The sequence below is a fragment of the Bacillus rossius genome, chromosome 2 (genome assembly GCF_032445375.1).
Source record: "Bacillus rossius redtenbacheri isolate Brsri chromosome 2, Brsri_v3, whole genome shotgun sequence".
Lineage (NCBI taxonomy): Eukaryota > Metazoa > Arthropoda > Insecta > Phasmatodea > Bacillidae > Bacillus > Bacillus rossius.
In genome coordinates, this window is record NC_086331.1 from 109,486,611 (window position 1) to 109,505,632 (window position 19,022).

Here is a 19,022-nt window from a genome sequence, read left to right on the forward strand (position 1 = left end):
ACATGTCAAATTTCTCTACTTCCATCAGAAATAAACAGTTTCCTTACTTTAAATTAATTATGTAAGTGTTAAATTTGGCAAAAGTTTTGTATCACATATTCAAGTCTAACCCTTGATCCTGATGGCATGATCCTGAATACATTAATCCTATAATACATGATGCTTGCTGTTTTAATTTAGTACATCGAAAGATCCTGGATACAACAAAAATGGTGATGTAACAATGAATTATGATTGTATTATCAGATAAGAAAAAAATTTGAAAATTAATTTACTTTTTACTCCCTGACATTGTTTGTATGGTAATATTTTTACTATATCCAGCATTGTTCAACATAATAAATTAAAACAGCAAGCATTATGTATCACAGGATCAATCATACAGGATCATGCCTTGAGGATCAAGGGATAAACTTGGATACGTGATATGGAACAATTATTTTAAATTTTATTTTATGATACTAGAACAATAATATGTATTGTTTTTAACTAATTGAATAACAAAAATAACAGTAAATCATGTATGTACAAATGAGACTTTTCTCTTCATCACTTCCTTTTGAAAATAATTCTATTTTGAACGACATTGGCTTAGAAAGTAACATTTTGCTTATAAACTCATTAAATTTAATTAACTGTTGTTGTAGTAAGATACTGCTGATTACATTAATTTGGTTGGTGATTGAACTGCAGTATTTGGTTTTCACATTTTAAAGAAGTTCATATTTCTCCAAAAATGTTAAATAATTCTCAAATTCTACAGTTAATACTTATCAATCAAATAAAACTGATTGCAATGTAAAAACAAAACAGTTATTGTAGCCACTAAAACAGTCATATGTGTACATAATGTAAACAGTCATTGAAATAATAATAGTTTCTAAGTAACTGCAAATATCACAATCGAAAAACTAACTTTAAGATTAAAGTGTTTTGGCTGCGACTAAATCCCGCAAGCCAAGTAACTTCAGACAATGACCGCGATAGCCTGCTATCTTTATTTAAAAAATAAACCATGGCAACTGAGTTTTACTAAAAGTGACATTTACTAACAATTATAATATTTTTTTTTGAATACACACATTAGTTAAAACTTGTATTGTAAAAGTAGTTTTATATAAAATATGGTAATCTGTTATACATCAATCTATCAAACAATCAATCTCTTACAGAGAATAAAAATTTGAAGTTTAACTTGACGTCGTCCCGACCATGGCCTCTAAGCTAGTACCAGATCCCGTTTTCGGAGCACACCCCTAGCCCAGCGGGAATGAGTCAGGTGAGCACCTTGGGCGTGACCTAACAAGATTCAAATAAACTTCAGGGCACGAAACCCCGGGGGCTCGACTCCATAAAACAAGGAACAAGACATGAGGACACAATTATTAATTCACAGACATTAAAAAAGTGCGTCGTAGCCATTCCGTGCGAGCACCACACGCACGGAGTAGACAACGAACTTCATTACCAGTCACCGCGGCCACTGGCCTTAATTAAAGTGTCCGTGACAATCATTGAGTCAGATTAGGAGAAATCCAACTAGAACATTTCACAGTGAGACAATATGTTAGTAAATTTACAGTCGCCAACTTGATGCCACAATTCAAATAATTAAATACTATAAAACAGTTGTTAAGCCTTAAGCACTCAATTACCAGGTGCTACCCTTTAATTGAACACCTGGAATGTGTTTTTAGCTTATAATATAGCAAATTAAATTGATATAAGTTTTTGGCGCCGACTCACAAAGGAGGTGAAAGTTTACCTCTCTTGCGAGGCGGCCATGTTCGGCAGTCTCCAGCCACTCCGCGCCGGGTCAAGAAGTGTGTCCGTGAGCAGCCTTCAATTTTGTTCCACCGATCGTTCACTCTGCACTTGATTTAATAACCAAACCTTTTTAATTCATTGCTGCTCACGTAGACTCTGCGTGTATTTCGCGGAACCGGGCTTATCTCGACCGTTTCCTCGGTGATTCCGCACCGCGTCGCGGACCACGCAATTTACGGCACTGGCCGACTCTAGCCAACTCGTTTTTGTTAAGATCGTCGCGCATACGCATGCCAGCTACAACCTCACGTAAGTGTAGAATAGAATTTAGCATCACGCTCATTGAGCCCTCCAAAGACAATTAACTTTCGGCGTCCCCGCGAGACTGCCGCGGCTATTTCACAGTGTTATGTCAGTGTTGTGTTTTGTTTTGTAATCAGCATGTGTTAGTGTAATTGTACAACGGCTCAAACGCCGCATAGCGCATTATCATACCTTTTATAGAGGTTCTGCCACCGCGTAGTGTATGTGTAGGGAGTACAGCGTACCCATGCGTACCACCGGAGAAGTCAGTGGATTAAAGCCAATTTAATATAAACTATGTCGTCTACGATTATTCTGCACCATTCCGTCCTCCACACGGCCGAGCGGCCTCACAGCCAAGTCGGGAGTTTCAGGGTAGACTTCCAGCCACGTACCTGGCGGGGCACGCGGGGGCAGTGTACCCGCTACCCATCCAACGTCCTAGTGTCCCACTAGCCTGCCCCCCCCACCCCCCGGACAACAGCAGCACCGTGACGCCTGTAGCGCCTGTCAGGTAATTCCCGGGCCTTCTACAGAGGCCGGGTGACGGCAAACTGTGTACTTAAAGTGTGCTGATAGAAAAAAAGAAAATAAAAACTACTTCAAGTGGAAATAGTATCTCAATACTGGACTCTTGGAAATCGTGAAAACCACTACGTTCAGTGCTCCTAGCGATAGTTATTTCATAACTAGCACAGTAACAATGGTGAAATTTAGTGAATATCAAGAAAATTATAGTAGATTCATTTAAACTGATTTCTACAACTGGTTTTGTGACTTTATTAGGTTTGATGACTATAGTTATGAGTGCAGAGTGAAGGAAACTATGTTATTTTTAGCCAGTTTTTAAAATGCATGAGTTCTTGCAGTGTATGTTACAATGATATACAATTTTTGTTAAAATCAGTTGGGAGCTCTTAAAATGTACCAGGTATACTGTGACATCGTCCGGGCCTGCGGCCCCTTTTAAGTCCGATATGTCACCGCCCAAACACCACCCACCCTCCATTCAAACCTCCCGCCTACCCGTGCGTACGTGTGCGTGCGTGTGTGTTCGCCCGGCAAGAGGGCGCTGTCAAGTCAGTGCGCCACACCCCTAAAACATAATTAAATGTAACTGTGTAATTTGTTTTAATGTTTCCCAAGTGCAACGAGACGGCAGATCAGCCGGGAGGGTTTTATGTACTTTTAATTAAAATTTAGGTATTGAAGTATAAGAGCGTTTCCGAACATTCCCGACGGAAGCCGAAGCCAGACAATAATTAAATGTAATTCTTAATAATTGTAATTTGTATTATTATTTTTCATTATTCAGAAAATGTCATGTAATTTTTAAATCATCCTTGTCATGTTACTTTAGTTTCCCGTGGCACGAATTCACAAACATCTTTAACGGCAATTGTTTCGGCGGGAGGACGCCATGTTAGTCGAGCCGAGCCATGAGCTCAACCCAGTCTTCCGCCATCAACGACCGAAAGCAGACGCTTCAGCACTCCGGGGACCTCACCGCTTGTTTTCACCCACCGCTAAGTAATTCTGTTTAGCTTTAAATCTTTTCCAAATCGTTTTCTTTAGTCCTCGGAGCTACTCTCGGTCGGGGGACTGTTTAATTAATTATCTTACAGCCAGTAACTGTCTTTTTCCATGTAATACGTAATTCAAGATGTGACCACGTGGCGGGCCACTACTTTAAACCGATTCGTGCCGCGGGCGTTTATGCAGTTTCAATCGTGTACGAGTGTGAGTTGAGTTAGCCGAATAAATCAGGTGTGTAAATCTAACGTATTATTTTATTATTTTAAACCTGTGTGACCACGTGGAGTGTGACGGCGTGTGGAACGCCTAAGAGCCCACTGCGTAGGGAATAGCGTGCCCGACGCTGAGAACGGGCAGGAATTAGTGCTAGGTGTTTTCAAGGCGGAATTAAAATCACGCCTCACATGGGTGACGTCACGCCCCGAGTTAGGAGTCTCACCGGGTCCACGTGCCTCACCACGTGGTGGCGTCCACTTACATATCACCTTAAAGCCATCCGAACCACCCCCGTCCGCAACAACTGCAAATTAGACAAAAAAGTTAAATATATAGCTATTATAATTCTCGAGTCTAGAAGAATTTGAAATCATTATATTGTGAAGTGAAAACAATTGTGTCGTGTGTACATAAAACAATTTTAATTCTGTAATTTTTACCCTATAAAAGTATGAAAGAAATGAAGAAGGTTGTATATAGTAAAAACATTGCATGAATTAAGTAGGTATAGGATGTATGCATAGATTTACTACATGTGTATTAATATATTGTTTGTATTGTAATATTTTTATTATGTCCAGGATCTTTCGACGTACTAAATTAAAACAGCAAGCATCATGCACCACAGGATCAATCATACATCATACAAAAATATTAATTGGTTTAATGACATCGCTGTTTATGATTCTAGTATGTTCAAGTACATCAGGATCTACTGGATAAATTGAATCTTTGTGATTTGATGGGCAAATTCATAGCAGCAAATGATTGCCGGAGAACCATATTTGGTACAAGTTGTACATAGACCTTTATTTTAAGAAAACATATTGAGATTTTGAGTTATACAATCTTATAAGATCTAAACATTGTTCAAGTGAAGGTATTGTTGTGTATTATTTATATAGGCCCTACGCCCTATTGTTAACTTGAACACTAATACAAGTGAAGGATAATTATTTCAGTGCTCAACCTGTTTGAAAGATAGATTTATTTATTAAACATTTTTAATAGGATTACAGATATACTTTGCCAAGTAAGTATATTTATTTCTGTTTAAAAATATAATTTAAAATTAATATTGTTATGATATTTGACTTTATTTTCAGCTATTGTGAGATATTTTTGAAACCTAAATTAATACTGATATGTTTCGACCTAATTGTATGCCCCCATACTGAAATTTGAATATTTATGACAGCTTATGATAATATTATTTTTGCATTATCTATGTTTACTGTTGTATACATAAGAAGTCAGAGTGATATTCAGCAGAATAGCACTCGAGGGTAATTTTTTTTTCATTTTTCTTATTTTCAAGTTTCTACAATTCTCAGAATAAATATCTTTCAATTAAGAAATGTTTTGTTTCTGTCTCTCAGAATTAAGTGTATTTTGTGCTATTTTCCCAAGTGTGAATTCTCTCGTCCCAAAGCATTCTACATAATTCTTCATTCAACATTACATTATTATCATTACATTGTTACTATTATTATCATTACATTACATACAATACATTCTATTTGGATATTTTTACTTCTATTCGCCAAATATATTTACATCCCATGTCCCTGCCCCTAAATTTACTTACCAGAGAGGCCCATGGTTTAAGAGGTTATGATGCTAGAAATAGTTTGGTGAAAATTTCAGACATACAACATTTAACAAGAAAATTTCTCCTAGATAGGGCCTATAAGTATATTTTTATTTTAGTTGCAATGAGATTTTTACCAAAAATATTGGAGACATTATAATGTAAATCGCTGAATTATCTTTTAAACATTCAACTAGTATTTTGATGATTAAATTTAATATCTATTTGTTACAATGTTTCACTGAGAAACATACATCCTTACAATGATAACTTAACTTTTTACTGTAAAAAATATTAATAAACACTTATTACAAATAGTTATTTATTTTATAATTTTTTTTCTATTACTCAATTCTGAAACTGAGTACGTACTCATATGCTTTGTGTTTTTGTAAGTTAACAAAACCAAATTAATACATATAATCACCTTTGACTTGTAATAAATAGTGTTATTTTTGTAATATACTAATGGTTCTGTACATGTAGAAATAAGTTACTTAATGATAATAATATGCTTTAGGTAGAAATGCTTAAAAAAATATTTGTGCACTGCAGAGTACATTAGTTTATAAATATTTTTGGTGCCCTCACATTTTTCATTAATCTCTATTTTTAAAAGGTTGATTTTGCTGTATGTTCTTTCATTGCACGTGACATCGTCCGGGCCTACGGCCCCCTGTAAGTCCGATATGCCACCGCCCAAACACCATCCACCCTCCATTCAAACCTCCCGCCTACCCGTGCGTACGTGTGCGTGCGTGTGTGCTCGCCCGGCAAGAGGGCGCTGTCGAGTCAGTGCGCCGCACCCCTAAAACATAAGTAAATATAATTGTGTTGTTTGTTTTTATATTCCCTAAGTGCAACGTGACTGCAGATCGGCCGGGAGGGTTTTATGTACTTTTATTTTTTAACTTATATATTAAAATATCATAGCGTTTCCGGACATTCCCGAGGAAACCCGAAGCCAGACAATAATTAAATTTAAATCTTAGTAATTATAATTTGTACAATCTTTTCAATTCATTCAAAAATTGTTACATAATTTTCAATGCATTCTTGTCATGTTGATTTAATTTCCCGTGGCACGAATTCGCTAATATCTATTAACGGCAATTGTTTCGGCGGGAGGACGCCATGTTAGTCGAGCGAGCCATGACCTCAACCCGAGTCTTCTGCCATCAACGACCGAGAGCAGACGCATCAGCACTCCGGGGACCTCACCGCTTGTATTCTCTGCCAAGTAATTCTGTTAACTTTAATTTCATCTCAATCGCTTTCTTTTAGTCCTCGGAGCAGCTCTCGGTCGGGGGACTGCTTTATTAATTAATTTATGGCCAGTCTCGGTCTTTTATCTTGTACTACGTAATTCAATATGTGACCACGTGGTGGCGCCCACTAACAATCCACCGTAAAGCCGACCGATCGACCCCCCCCCCCCGTGTCACACGTGTAAGATGACACATACCTCCACCCTCCAATTTTACAGATGTGAATATATCTTATTTAAAAGGAAATGAAAATAATCTAAATAATAAGAACAATGTACTAGATCTCGGGCGCCTGGATATTGATATCGAAAGAACTCGTGAGAAGGCCTACAAATTCATACAATTCCCACCTAATTGAAATTGCTCTTTACAAAGACAATTACTGGTGGTGATAATTAATAGTGAACTTGAAAAGCACATTGTTTATTTGTTCATTTGAATATACGACAACTAGGTGTAAAAATACCTAGTAACGTCATTTGAAACAAGTGCATTTGACAAATTTACCCTGTTGACATATAATTTGATATTTAGCTGTGCAGCTTCAAAAATGTTTTCTTTGCATCAAAAATAACCAATTAATCACAATAATGATTGTCAAATTTCAGTCCTTTTGTCCACCTATCACTTTAGTATTATATATTAAATAAATATCATTAAATTATATTAACTGATATTAATTTATTTAAGTTCCCAAAACATTTTTAACTGTGAGAGAAAATTTCCGAATTGACCCATTTAACACAGTGCAAGAACTCTTCTGGTGTAGTGAATGCAATAACCATGCTAGAAGCAATAAATTATTTACAAAATGGAAAAGGAACATTTCTTTGATAACACAATATTTGTTTTAACTATACAAGCCTGCGGAGTGATTTTAAAGCACATGAAGCAACATGAAACGTGCCATAAGAGGCAAGGTTAAATTTGAATTTCCCGCCACTTTTCTAAAAAAAACTCTCGCAAGGCAGCGCTAGTGTCCATAGTTTACCAGTTTATCCATCCTAGACAGGTCGAGTGTGTGCTATTGAATTATATAGTATATACTGTCACCCTAATTAAGGCAAGGCAAATAGAAGTGCTGAGTTACACGTAGATTAAGAACAACCGGACGGGATGTCTGTATGACCGCAAGAAAGTATTATTCTTTAGCAATATTAGCCTGTGAAAAATCAGCGAACTGTCATGTACTCATTGAGGAACCATAATTTATTTTCTTGGACAAAGATGTTTTCTAATTAAAGTTTTTTTTTTCATGCTAAATACATCCAAACTTATACTGAGCAAAATGCTGTGTCCCAGATCTGTAGCATCGGACCCTTCCAGCTATGCTGTTTGCTGAAGAACATCTGATTTATTAAGTGACTACTATTTGATCATTTGCATAATATTTCTTCTAAAAAAAACTAGCATTTTATTTAAACAAGTAACACAAAATACCCTAGGTTTGTTGATAGTATTTCGTTTATAAAACAATTCTCTGTGAACGAGCAACTATCAAAACTTGAATTCACGAGGATATCATGGTATTTCAAATATTGGTTCTAAATAAAAACTTAAAGTTTGAACATTATAACTGTTACCTACTGTTTTTGTACTTGTCAGTGGTCAAAATTTTTTCACTCACCACAAACAATGTGCACACTATTTCAACAAGAACATTTCATCGTTAGTGTCATACCATCGTCTATGAGAGTGGTACCGTTGGCTTCAGAACTGCTACCACCACTAGAAATGAGAGGCATCATGTTGTAGTCTTCGTCCAAGCTGATGAAAGGCGCAGTCCAGCGAGGAATCGGTGTTGAGCGAGGAGTAGTGCGAGGCGTAGTCACTGGCGAAGTGAACAAACTGAGGTTGGTAGGACTGATCACCCCAGACATCGCGCTCACGGGACTGATGCTGGGGTAGCTAAATAGCTACAATACCACACAAATTGTCATTCTAGATTATATGATATGATTTATAACAATTTATACACCTCCAAATACTAATGGCTAGTGTGAGATCAAACACTAAGGTGATATAATCAACCAAAATCAATGCTGCCTAAACATTTGCATTGTGTTCATAAGACCAATGTACCATGACACATAAAAAAAAAAAAAGTATGCTTTTGTTCTACCGCAACTAGATGTTTCATATTTTTACTGAGAAAACACTTTGCTAAACAAAGGCATGTTCAACTACACTTAATGACAGGTTATGTTAATCAATGATTCATATACAAACTCACTTCTTATGACTGCTTCATCCACATGCACACTATTCACAAAATAATTCTAAATTTTGTTATTTTGTTTTATTTATGATGTCTTTCATTGTATTTTAGGTCTCTTTTTTCCTACCATGCCCAATGTTTGAATTACGACACATTAGCCAAAAGTATGGTACTGCATAGTACTTTCTTACAGTCATACCTACTGTAAACATGAAAATAATTTTATTGAAGCCACAATTGGCTAGTGATCAATTTTTATGGCCAGGAACGACTGAAAACATTACTGAATATGTACAGAAATGTGTTACTTGTAACATCAACAAAGAGACCTGTATGATAAGTATGTGAGTGAGGGAATTGTGGAGTTTAGAGGTTGAGGTTGGTATGAAGGTGGGAAATGATGAAGGGAAGTGTAATACTACCGCGTATTATTAACATAATACTTTATTAAGCACATAATTGCAGTACACGTGGCCGTGCCACCATTACATAGCACAAAACCTCGTACATACATAACAACACCAGTGTTGCCAACAGTAGCACCCTAAAGTCCGGTCACCACACTCCTTCCCACTAATAGCCAACTACCAGACCTCTCTCACTCGCCGACTCCAGCTTATAGATTAAGTCTTTGTGGTTTTCGTACCGTTCTCTTCAAGTGAACCTCTCTATAAGCCCCTTGATGTTCACTCTCTTTAGTCTCCTCCCTTGCAAACCCACGAAAACATTCTTCCTCTCGCGACTTCTCCGGTGTGAGCCTCGTCTCTGTCTGCACTCTTGCTTCTACCCCCTCCTCTTGTGATCTTGCTGCTGGTCGCCTCTCCGCACCTTCTTGAAGCTCCTCCATGGGTGCCTTTGCAGTGCTTCTTTTGTACCATAATGTGTCCTGCGGTCTAGTGCTCCCATCTCCTCTTGCGCCTTGGGGACTCCCCTCCGTGGGTTCCGCTTGTGCCCCGTACCTCTTCTTCAGATGGTCTGCATGACAAAAGCGTACCCTACCGTCAACGAAAACCTCATACGTGACAGGACTGATGGTGGTCTTCACCCGTCCTGGCAACCATGCCAGCTTCTCTCCCCGAACACTGCGTACCCAAACCTCGTCGTCTGTTACAAGGTGTCTTGGCTGTCGTCCGGCTGCTGCTGAACCTTCCAGACGGGCAGTCTGTTGATTCTGCATTTTATCGTTCAGAGAAGGCTTTAACAGACTTAATCGGGTGCGTGGTTTTCGCATCAAAAACAACTCCGCTGGCGTTACTCCTGTGGTTGATGATGGAGTGTTCCGAAATGAAAACAAGAAATTGTCCAATTTGTGCTGCAATGAGAGCGAAGCCCCCTCGGGTGCAGTCACATATTTCCTCAACGCTCTTTTTACTTCTTGTACCATTCTCTCCGCCAACCCATTTGACTGCGGATGATATGGGGGGGTCAGCGTATGGTGAATGCCATTCTTCGTCATGAACGACTTGAATTCTCCTGATGCAAATTGTGGCCCATTATCTGACACTATCTGTTCCGGCAGGCCATATGCACTGAACAATGTTCTGAGCTTCCCAATTGTTGCTTCTGCTGTTGTTGATTGCATGATAATGGCCTCCACCCACTTGGAATGGGCATCCACCACCACCAATAGGTCTTTATCTCTAACTAACGCAAAATCTATGTGTACTCGTTGCCATTTCCGAGTTGGCCATGGCCACTGCTGCAAGGGAACCTTCGGTGCTGCTGGTCGGACACTCTGGCAACAGTGACACGCTGCTACCATTTCCTCAATTTGGCTGTCCAACCCAGGCCACCACACGTAGCTTCGTGCCAGCATCTTCATACGCGTCGTTCCTGGATGTTGCTCGTGTAGAAGACCTAGCACTGCCTTGCAAAGTGCCGTTGGTATAACGATCCTATGTCCCCAAAGGACACAATCCTCCTCCACTGTCAGTTCCTCCCGTTTCCGGAAGTACACTTCCAGTTCTGCCGTCTTGTTCTGGGTGGGCCACCCATACAGGATGAAATCCTTGACCTTTGCCAACACCGGATCTCTATTTGTTTCCTGACTAATATCCTTTGGTCCTATTGGTTTGTCACGTACTGGTGACACATAGTTAACCATGGTCGTAAACTGGGTCACTGGTACGGTTCTGTATTCGTCCGTCTCAAGCGTCTCACTATCCTTCACGGGTAATCGAGACAGAGCATCTACATGCGGCAACTGCTTGCCTGGCTTATATCTGATTTCGTAATCATAAGCCGACAGTAGTACTGCCCACCTCTGTAACCTAGCCGCCGCCATCGCGGGTACTCCCCTTTTCTCACCAAATATAGCAGTGAGTGGCTGGTGGTCCGTTTCGAGAATGAATTTACGGCCGTACAAATAATCGTGAAACTTCTTCACCCCATGTACGAGAGCAAGGGCTTCTCGATCTAATTGGGAATAATTTTTCTCTGCTGCCGACAAGGTTTTGGATACAAAACCAATGGGATGCTCGTCACCTTTTGTATCTACCTGGGACAATACGGCCCCTACACCAGTTGGTGAAGCGTCACATGTCAACACCAAGTTTTGTGCTGGGTCATAGTGCGCGAGCATACTTGATTGTAACAGCCAGCCCTTGCTGTCATGGAACAGGCGGCTCCTCTCCGAAGTCCATTCCCAAGTAACATTCTGCTTCAGTAGTTCATATAACGCTCCCAGGCGACTGGACAACTGTGGTAAGAACCGGCCATAATAATTTAACAGACCACAATACGCTCGGAGCTCACTCTTGTTGGTCGGTTCCGGTGCGTCCTTGATCGCTGCAAGAAGTTTATCTGTCGGTTTCATCCCTGCCCGACTAACTACTCTTCCTAGATAGTTAACCTCTGCTTCTAAGAACTTACATTTTGGCACATTAATTCTCACCCCATGTTTGCGCAGCTGCCCCAACACCCATTCCAACCTCTGCTGCGCCAACTCCATAGTCGGGCCGGACACCAACACGTCATCCAAATAGGTCACTACTCCATCCATTCCACCTACTATCTGCTCAATCACTGATTGAAATATTGCCGGGGCTGAGGATAGTCCAAACTGTAATCTCTTGAACCGATACAACCCTTTATGAGTGTTCACCGTCAACAATGGCTGTGATTCCTCTGCCACTTCCAACTGTTGGTAAGCCGTGGACAGGTCAATCACTGAGAATATTGCTTGTCCCGCTAAGGATGCAAATATGTCATCCGGTTTTGGTAGTGGGTAGTAATCCTTGTCAAGCACAGGATTTAACGTCACCTTAAAATCCCCACACAGTCTCACCTCCCCGTTAGCTTTCCTTACACACACTAATGGTGTCGCCCATTCACTTTTCATCACTGGATATATCACACCTTGCTTTTCCAGCCGTACCAGTTCGGCTTCCACCTGGGGCCTCAAGGCAAAGGGAACTGACCTGGCCTTGCAGAACTTTGGCGTAGCTCCCGGCTTCAAATGGAGCGATGCTGTATGACCCTTAATTGTGCCTACTCCTTTTCCAAACACTTCTGCGTACTTGTGTGTTAGCTGGCTGACTATTCTCTTCCTCTCAAGGTCTATCACCTCTACCTTCCAAATGGAACGCCAGTCCATCTTTAATCGTTCCAACCAGTTCCGCCCTATTAAAGCTGGCATATCAACCCCTACTTGCTTCACCACTAACAATGGTAGCCGCATTACCTGCTGGTTGTACGCTACTTCAACAAACACCTGCCCCAGTACTGGCAACGTTTGACCTCCATATGCATTCAACTGAACTGTTGCGGGTACATACTTGAGGTGGTGTAGGTACCGTTGATACATCTTTTCCGGTATTACACTAACTGCAGCGCCAGTATCTAGTTCCATTATCAGCGGCTTACCTTCTATCTTGAGTTCCACTCGATACCCTTTTACACCTGTCCCCATCTGCATATTATACATAGAGTATATAGGGTACTCACCACCTGCCAATTCAACACCATCAGCCTCCACCGCATACTCGTTCCTCTCCCCAGACGTTACCTGATGCACCGGTCGAAATTCTGGGGGAGGTTGTTTCCTGTGCCCGCTTTTTGTGTTACACTGTCTTGCTAAGTGACCCACTCGCGCACAGTTGTAACACGTAGCCCCTTTATATGGACACACATTAGCTCCATGTCCATCCTTTCCACAACGAAAACACTTGCTCTGTTGGCTACTTCCCCTCTCCTTCCGCCTGTCCGAGAGACTTAACCTTGCTATCTCGCCTGCTGCCCGGTGACCGAATTCCGTAGCATTCTTTTGACAGTCCGCTTGTTCCAGTCGAATGGCCAGTTCATAAGCTTCCTCGAACGACAAGTCTTCCGCCAATAACCGCTGTCGAATGCGTTCGTCAGCGCTTCCGACTACCAACTTATCCCGAAGAGCTTCCGCTAAGAATGTGCCGAATTTGCAGGTCGTGGCCAAATGCTTGATCGCCACCACGAATTCGGCTACTGATTCTCCACTTTTCTGTACCCTGCTATAAAACGCATAACGCTCAGCCACCACAATCTTCCTTGGTGTGTAGTGTTCCACCAACACCTTAATCAACTCGTCGTATGACTTTGTATCTACTCCTTCTGGCGACACTAAATCGCTTAACACCGACAATATTTTTGGCCCGATCACCGTAATTAACACTGAAACTTTGTTCTCTTCCTTAATCTGGTTTGCCTTGAAGTAATGCTTTAACCTCAAAGCATATGATGCGATCGCTTCCTCTTGTGGGCTAAACTCTCCTACTCTTCCAATCGCCGCCATTCCCTTAACCACTTCGATTTACTTGTATTAATTTTGTTACTAGCATCCCGTACTCGTCGCCAGTGTAATACTACCGCGTATTATTAACATAATACTTTATTAAGCACATAATTGCAGTACACGTGGCCGTGCCACCATTACATAGCACAAAACCTCGTACATACATAACAACACCAGTGTTGCCAACAGTAGCACCCTAAAGTCCGGTCACCACAGGAAGGTTGTCAGTAATAGGCAGAGGAGACAGTGGAAATAGAGTGAGAGGATTAAGTAATATGTAATAAGATGTAGTGAATAAAGACAATAAGTACAATCTACAATGTGTTGAGTGAATTATTATTAAACAAAAACAAGAGGAACAGAACAAGAGTGATAAAATGACTTAGTGTGTTACATTTTCCCTCTCATATAGGAATGTATATCGCTTCTAATCAATTTCACTGCAAATGATCTAATTACGTAGTCATAGTACAAAGTTTATCTAGTGTACAATAAACGAGTCAGTAATCAAAGAACTGAATTGCTGGTTTTTACTGTATGAAAATTCAAGATGAACTTAAAAAAGACTGAAGACCTCATTACACTTCTCATGAATTTGAATCGTTCAGGAATGAATGCAACTTCAACCTGCCAATTTTCACAATTCAAACGGACTGGCTAAATTTTATTTTCAAGAAGCAAACAATTTTAACTGAAAATCCAAAGAGAAAGACACTATTGTTATGTTAGCTTTCTGCACCTCAGAAACACGCCCAGTGGGAAGATTAGGTCTCCCGCTTAATGTCTAATGGAAAGGCGGACAACATTGCTTCCAAAACGTGAAAAAATCTTGCTAGTCAAATGAGTTATTTGAAACCTCAAATATCTGTGACAACTATATTGTAACATGTTTAACAAAACCAAAACCATGTTATGTAAACAAAAATATGGTGATAGTGTCATGCATTGTGAAGCACACACGCAATAGGTACCAGCAAAGTGGAGGAACTAGAACTGAATTCTCAATCATACATAATCGACATTCCTCATAGAAGGTACAGGAGGAATTTATGGTTTCTCAAAGCCGCAGATGCCATCTTGCCTCCAATAAGAAGACACGTGGAAGTTTCCAGGTGGCAACCAGCACAGACTCGTGGGATAACTCGCCTGACATTTTAACAACATTTAGTCAAGAATCCAGTGAAGAACCATCTTTGAAGACAACACTAAGTGGAAGCAAAGACTAGATCTATGTAGTGTAGAGCCACTGTTGATTGTTGAGTAGTATTTTGATTAAGGCTGTTGTATGGAGGTTGTAACGAACGAAAGGGGTAGTCATGAATGTAGGTTGGCACTACTACAGAAGACAGTCAGCAGTTGCTGAGCTAGTCTTGCTTGTAACATAGGGTATATGGTTTGAAATATTTTGTTAATATTATTAGTTGTATAGTTGAATAATAAATGTGACAACTATTTATGCAGTGGTTTTGATGTATATCTAGATGAAGTAAGGGAAAGAGGATGAAAACAGGACATTCATCTTTGAAATTACAGCTTTATATGAAATACAGCGGTGGAGAAAGGCAAATATTATTTTCAATTTAAATTTAATAATTACATGCATCAAACTCATATATTAAATAACATGGCTCTGAAAAAGACTGTGCCCACTTACTTGGCCAGGTTGAGTATGGATGTGTGTAAATGCATACTCTCGGCTGACGGAGAACGGGCTGGTGACCACAGTTCGGCTCGTGGGCACAACCTCCACACTGGCATTGCTGCCCGGTGGCGAAGGGCTCAACGTGTTCCCAGGCCCTCTGCTGTCCCGGGGCGACCCATCACTCATGGGTGGTGTGCTCGGGGCAGGAGGTGAGTTGGCTGTCGTCACAGTCAGCTCCCCTGGAACACCACGTGCTGGCTCAGCTCACTCGAGTCGTGCTAGTGCAGCCAGTGTTAAAACTAGACAATCGGTCAGCCAGCCGTTTGTCCGACATTAGCTGATTCAGTCTTGTTTTCTGTGAATTTTTTATCTTCATAATTTTATTTATAATTTTTTTCCGTAATTTTTCCACGACAAACAGTGCAAAACTGCAATGGCATACGTCCAAAAACTGCATTTAATCAAAATTCCCCATTGCATGAATCATTTAAAGAACATAGTTTGTGTTTGTTAAAAATTAATTAAAATGTGGTTTATGTAAAAAATATGTAATATTTTCCCACTTTATTTACTTTTGCCCCCAGGACATCATGTCATTGTAAAGTTAATGTAAGTAATTAGTAAAATTACTTATCATAACAGAGTAAAATCATTCATATCTGTGTAGGTAAGTGATTTTTTATTCTAAATAGTTAAATTACCTGTCAATGATGTGTAAAATCACAACTACTATGTTGTCAATACAAAACTTTGTCTTTATACATTTCTGTGTAGGTTAAAATACACTTACACACGTGGGGTAAAAATATGCCTACATCAGTGGAGATACAGCTACCACCTACATTGGGGTAAAAATTACACTTTTTTTTAACAGATAGGTTGTTGGAATCCTTAAAAAAATATGATCTGTAGTAGCATATGTAAAACAAAAACGCACAACAAAAGAAGTTAGTGCCTGTGATGATTGTGAATACAAATGAGCACAGTTGTGTTAGAGGCTCGCAAGGTAGCGGTCGCCAAAGTACAGTCCTGCAGGCACGGTCCCCACATTCGATTACGGGCCCTGGACCCAGGATCTGAGACCCCCCCCCCCCCCCAAATTTTACAGTCACGTGCTACATTATAATGGCATGGTTATTTCTTACCTACACTATTTTTAAGAATGTTATTTAACCTGGAAATGCAGGGTATAACCATGGTTACTATTTTATAAGTCCAAACTAAGCTTTATTTATAAAATTATTTTACTTTAAAATAACCACAGCGAGTATGTATATTTATTTATTTCACACACTAAGATAAAAATGAAAATATTTACAGAAAAATAAAATTTGGCTGGGTATGGACCTCAACCGTCTAAACTGACTCAAACTTCTTCAAAATTGACTTAAAATTCCTTAAAATTCCTTAAAATTAACCATTTTATAGGGAAACATTTACATTTTGAGAAAAAATTTCCCATTTCCAGGGCCAGTACAAGGTAAATTGGCACCCTAGGCGAAAAACCTTAACCCCCGCCCCGCCGGAAACCCTATAAAAAAAAAAAAAAAAAAAAAAAAAAAATTCCTTGCCTCAAAATACATCACGTAAGCCTAAGATTTAGCCAACAATCAAATGTAAGCAGGCTTTTTTTTTTACTATTTACTAATTATAAATCATAAACAGGTCACCGTGGACTTTAAATAAATAATTACCTATATCAATATAAACATTCCAAACTGTTACAAAAATCCATTTTCATCTACTTTCAATAATCGTTAAACATACGCCCCCAGCTACTTGGCCCCCAGCTACTTGGCACCCTAGGCGGTTGCCTAGTTCGCCTATATGGACGCGCCGGCCCTGCCCATTTCTTCCCCAAATTTCAGTGGCTTGAAATGTATCCCTACCAGTTCCAGGACCCAGGGGTCCCCCCAGCCCCACCCTTGTGGGGGCCGTGCCTGCAGGACACTGCCAGCCACAGTGTGCGTGTGCTCGCCCGGGACGGACTTACCCGTGGACCGTATGATCGCCACGGGCCTGGCCATCGGCGGCGGCGGCGGTGGCGGCAGCATGGAGCTGGGGTAGTACTGCGTCAGCTTGGACGGGCTTCGTGACGGCCCTGGCTGCGACTGCAAGCCACAAACCACTGCCTGCACATCTCGCAGCGAGCTGATTGGCTGGCACAGGACCACCCGTTACAACGCTCAGCCAACACAGTCCAAGTGGAGCCTACACTATGAGAAACTGTTTTAATATTTGCCATATTACAGTAAATTACGAATGGTGAAAAGATTTAACAAGAATCCTTTCTCCTACATTGATTAACATAAAAAAATATAGAGTAAAGCTTTGGTTTTCCTGTGCACCTATTTGTTTTTCTTCATATGAAATTTGAAACTCCTCTGAAAAATATTTCTGATGAGGGGCATACGCAGTGAGTTTATGGTATCAAGTTCTCATTTATTGTGGCTACGTATGAACCGTCTGGGGTTGTCGAGGATACAGAAATTGTTCTTACATTTCATACGTATAGATACTGACACCGCTCCGTCTGCCTCCCTTTAGTGATTAAGTCCGTAAGAAAGTGCGTGGGTCTCGGTGTTCGGTTCGACCACGTGACCGGAGGCAGAGGCGTGCCGACTGAAAGAATCCCTTGGTCGTTCAGGCTACCATGGACACAGTATTGAATTAAAAGACAAATTACAGAGGTTTATTCTCACTGGCACGAGGTACACGGTGATGTCGTACTCCTGGCTGTTTCCGTTTTCGGATATCCGTCTCCGCATTAACGCGGCCCCTTAAAGTGGCGGCACCGATTCCGTTGCTCGTGGAGATCTCTTACAGGGGCGCAGCCAGGGAGGGTGGGGGGGTTATGGGTTCAACCCCCCCCCCCCTTAGCACCAAATCTTTAATTAATTTCTTATTCATCACTTAAACAAATTTCATATTAAAATTAATAAAATTTTTACCATTACAATATTTAAATTTAAGTACAGAAAACTGCTAAAATAGCACTATTTTACACCTTAAAATCCAAATTTTCCCGTAGGAGGACCCCCGGACCCCCCACTTTAATACGGGGGGGGGGGACATGCTTCTTAACACCCCCCATACACAAATCCTAGCTACGCCACTGGTCTCTTACCGACGAGTGACGCGGCAGACGTTCCCGCGTGGCACGAAGTCTCTGACGCTAATATTAAAGTGAATACACGGCACTCAGACAATACACTTACGACACAGTTGTCGTGCTGACGGTGCGCGTGATGGACAATACTGCGTCGACATGACGGACGTTTCCCTACGTGCTCGTTCGCGCGCTGAGAAGCTGCTCCCGGGTAGCGTGGAAGCTGCCGGCCCGTGTCAACTCGCGGCGGCGACTAAACCTTCCCAGCGCCGGGCTGGAGGGGGACGCTAACTCCCGCCAAAAAGCACAGAGCGCGGGAGAACAGAAGCTGCCGGCCCGTGTCAACTCGCGGCGGCGACTAACCCTTCCCAGCGCCGGGCTGGAGGGGGACGCTAACTCCCGCCAAAAAGCACAGAGCGCGGGAGAACAGAAGCTGCCGGCCCGTGTCAACTCGCGGCGGCGACTAACCCTTCCCAGCGCCGGGCTGGAGGGGGACGCTAACTCCCGCCAAAAAGCACAGAACGCGGGAGAACAGAAGCTGCCGGCCCGTGTCAACTCGCGGCGGCGACTAACCCTTCCCAGCGCCGGGCTGGAGGGGGACGCTAAC

At 41.1% G+C, this 19,022-nt stretch overlaps 1 protein-coding gene across 9 annotated transcripts in view; it reads right to left on the bottom strand.

Annotated features, from left to right (window-relative positions):
* LOC134529603 (nuclear factor 1 X-type) overlaps positions 1–19,022 on the bottom strand; it is a 608,051-nt gene that overhangs the window by 20,813 nt on the left and 568,216 nt on the right. For all 9 annotated transcript variants that reach the window (XM_063363878.1, XM_063363875.1, XM_063363872.1 and 6 more), the window contains 3 exons: positions 17,300–17,417; positions 15,319–15,545; positions 8,363–8,597 (listed from right to left, as the gene is read on the bottom strand). In XM_063363878.1, the coding sequence (XP_063219948.1) occupies positions 8,363–8,597; positions 15,319–15,545; positions 17,300–17,417 (580 nt within the window). The remainder of the gene's footprint in view (positions 1–8,362; positions 8,598–15,318; positions 15,546–17,299; positions 17,418–19,022) is intronic.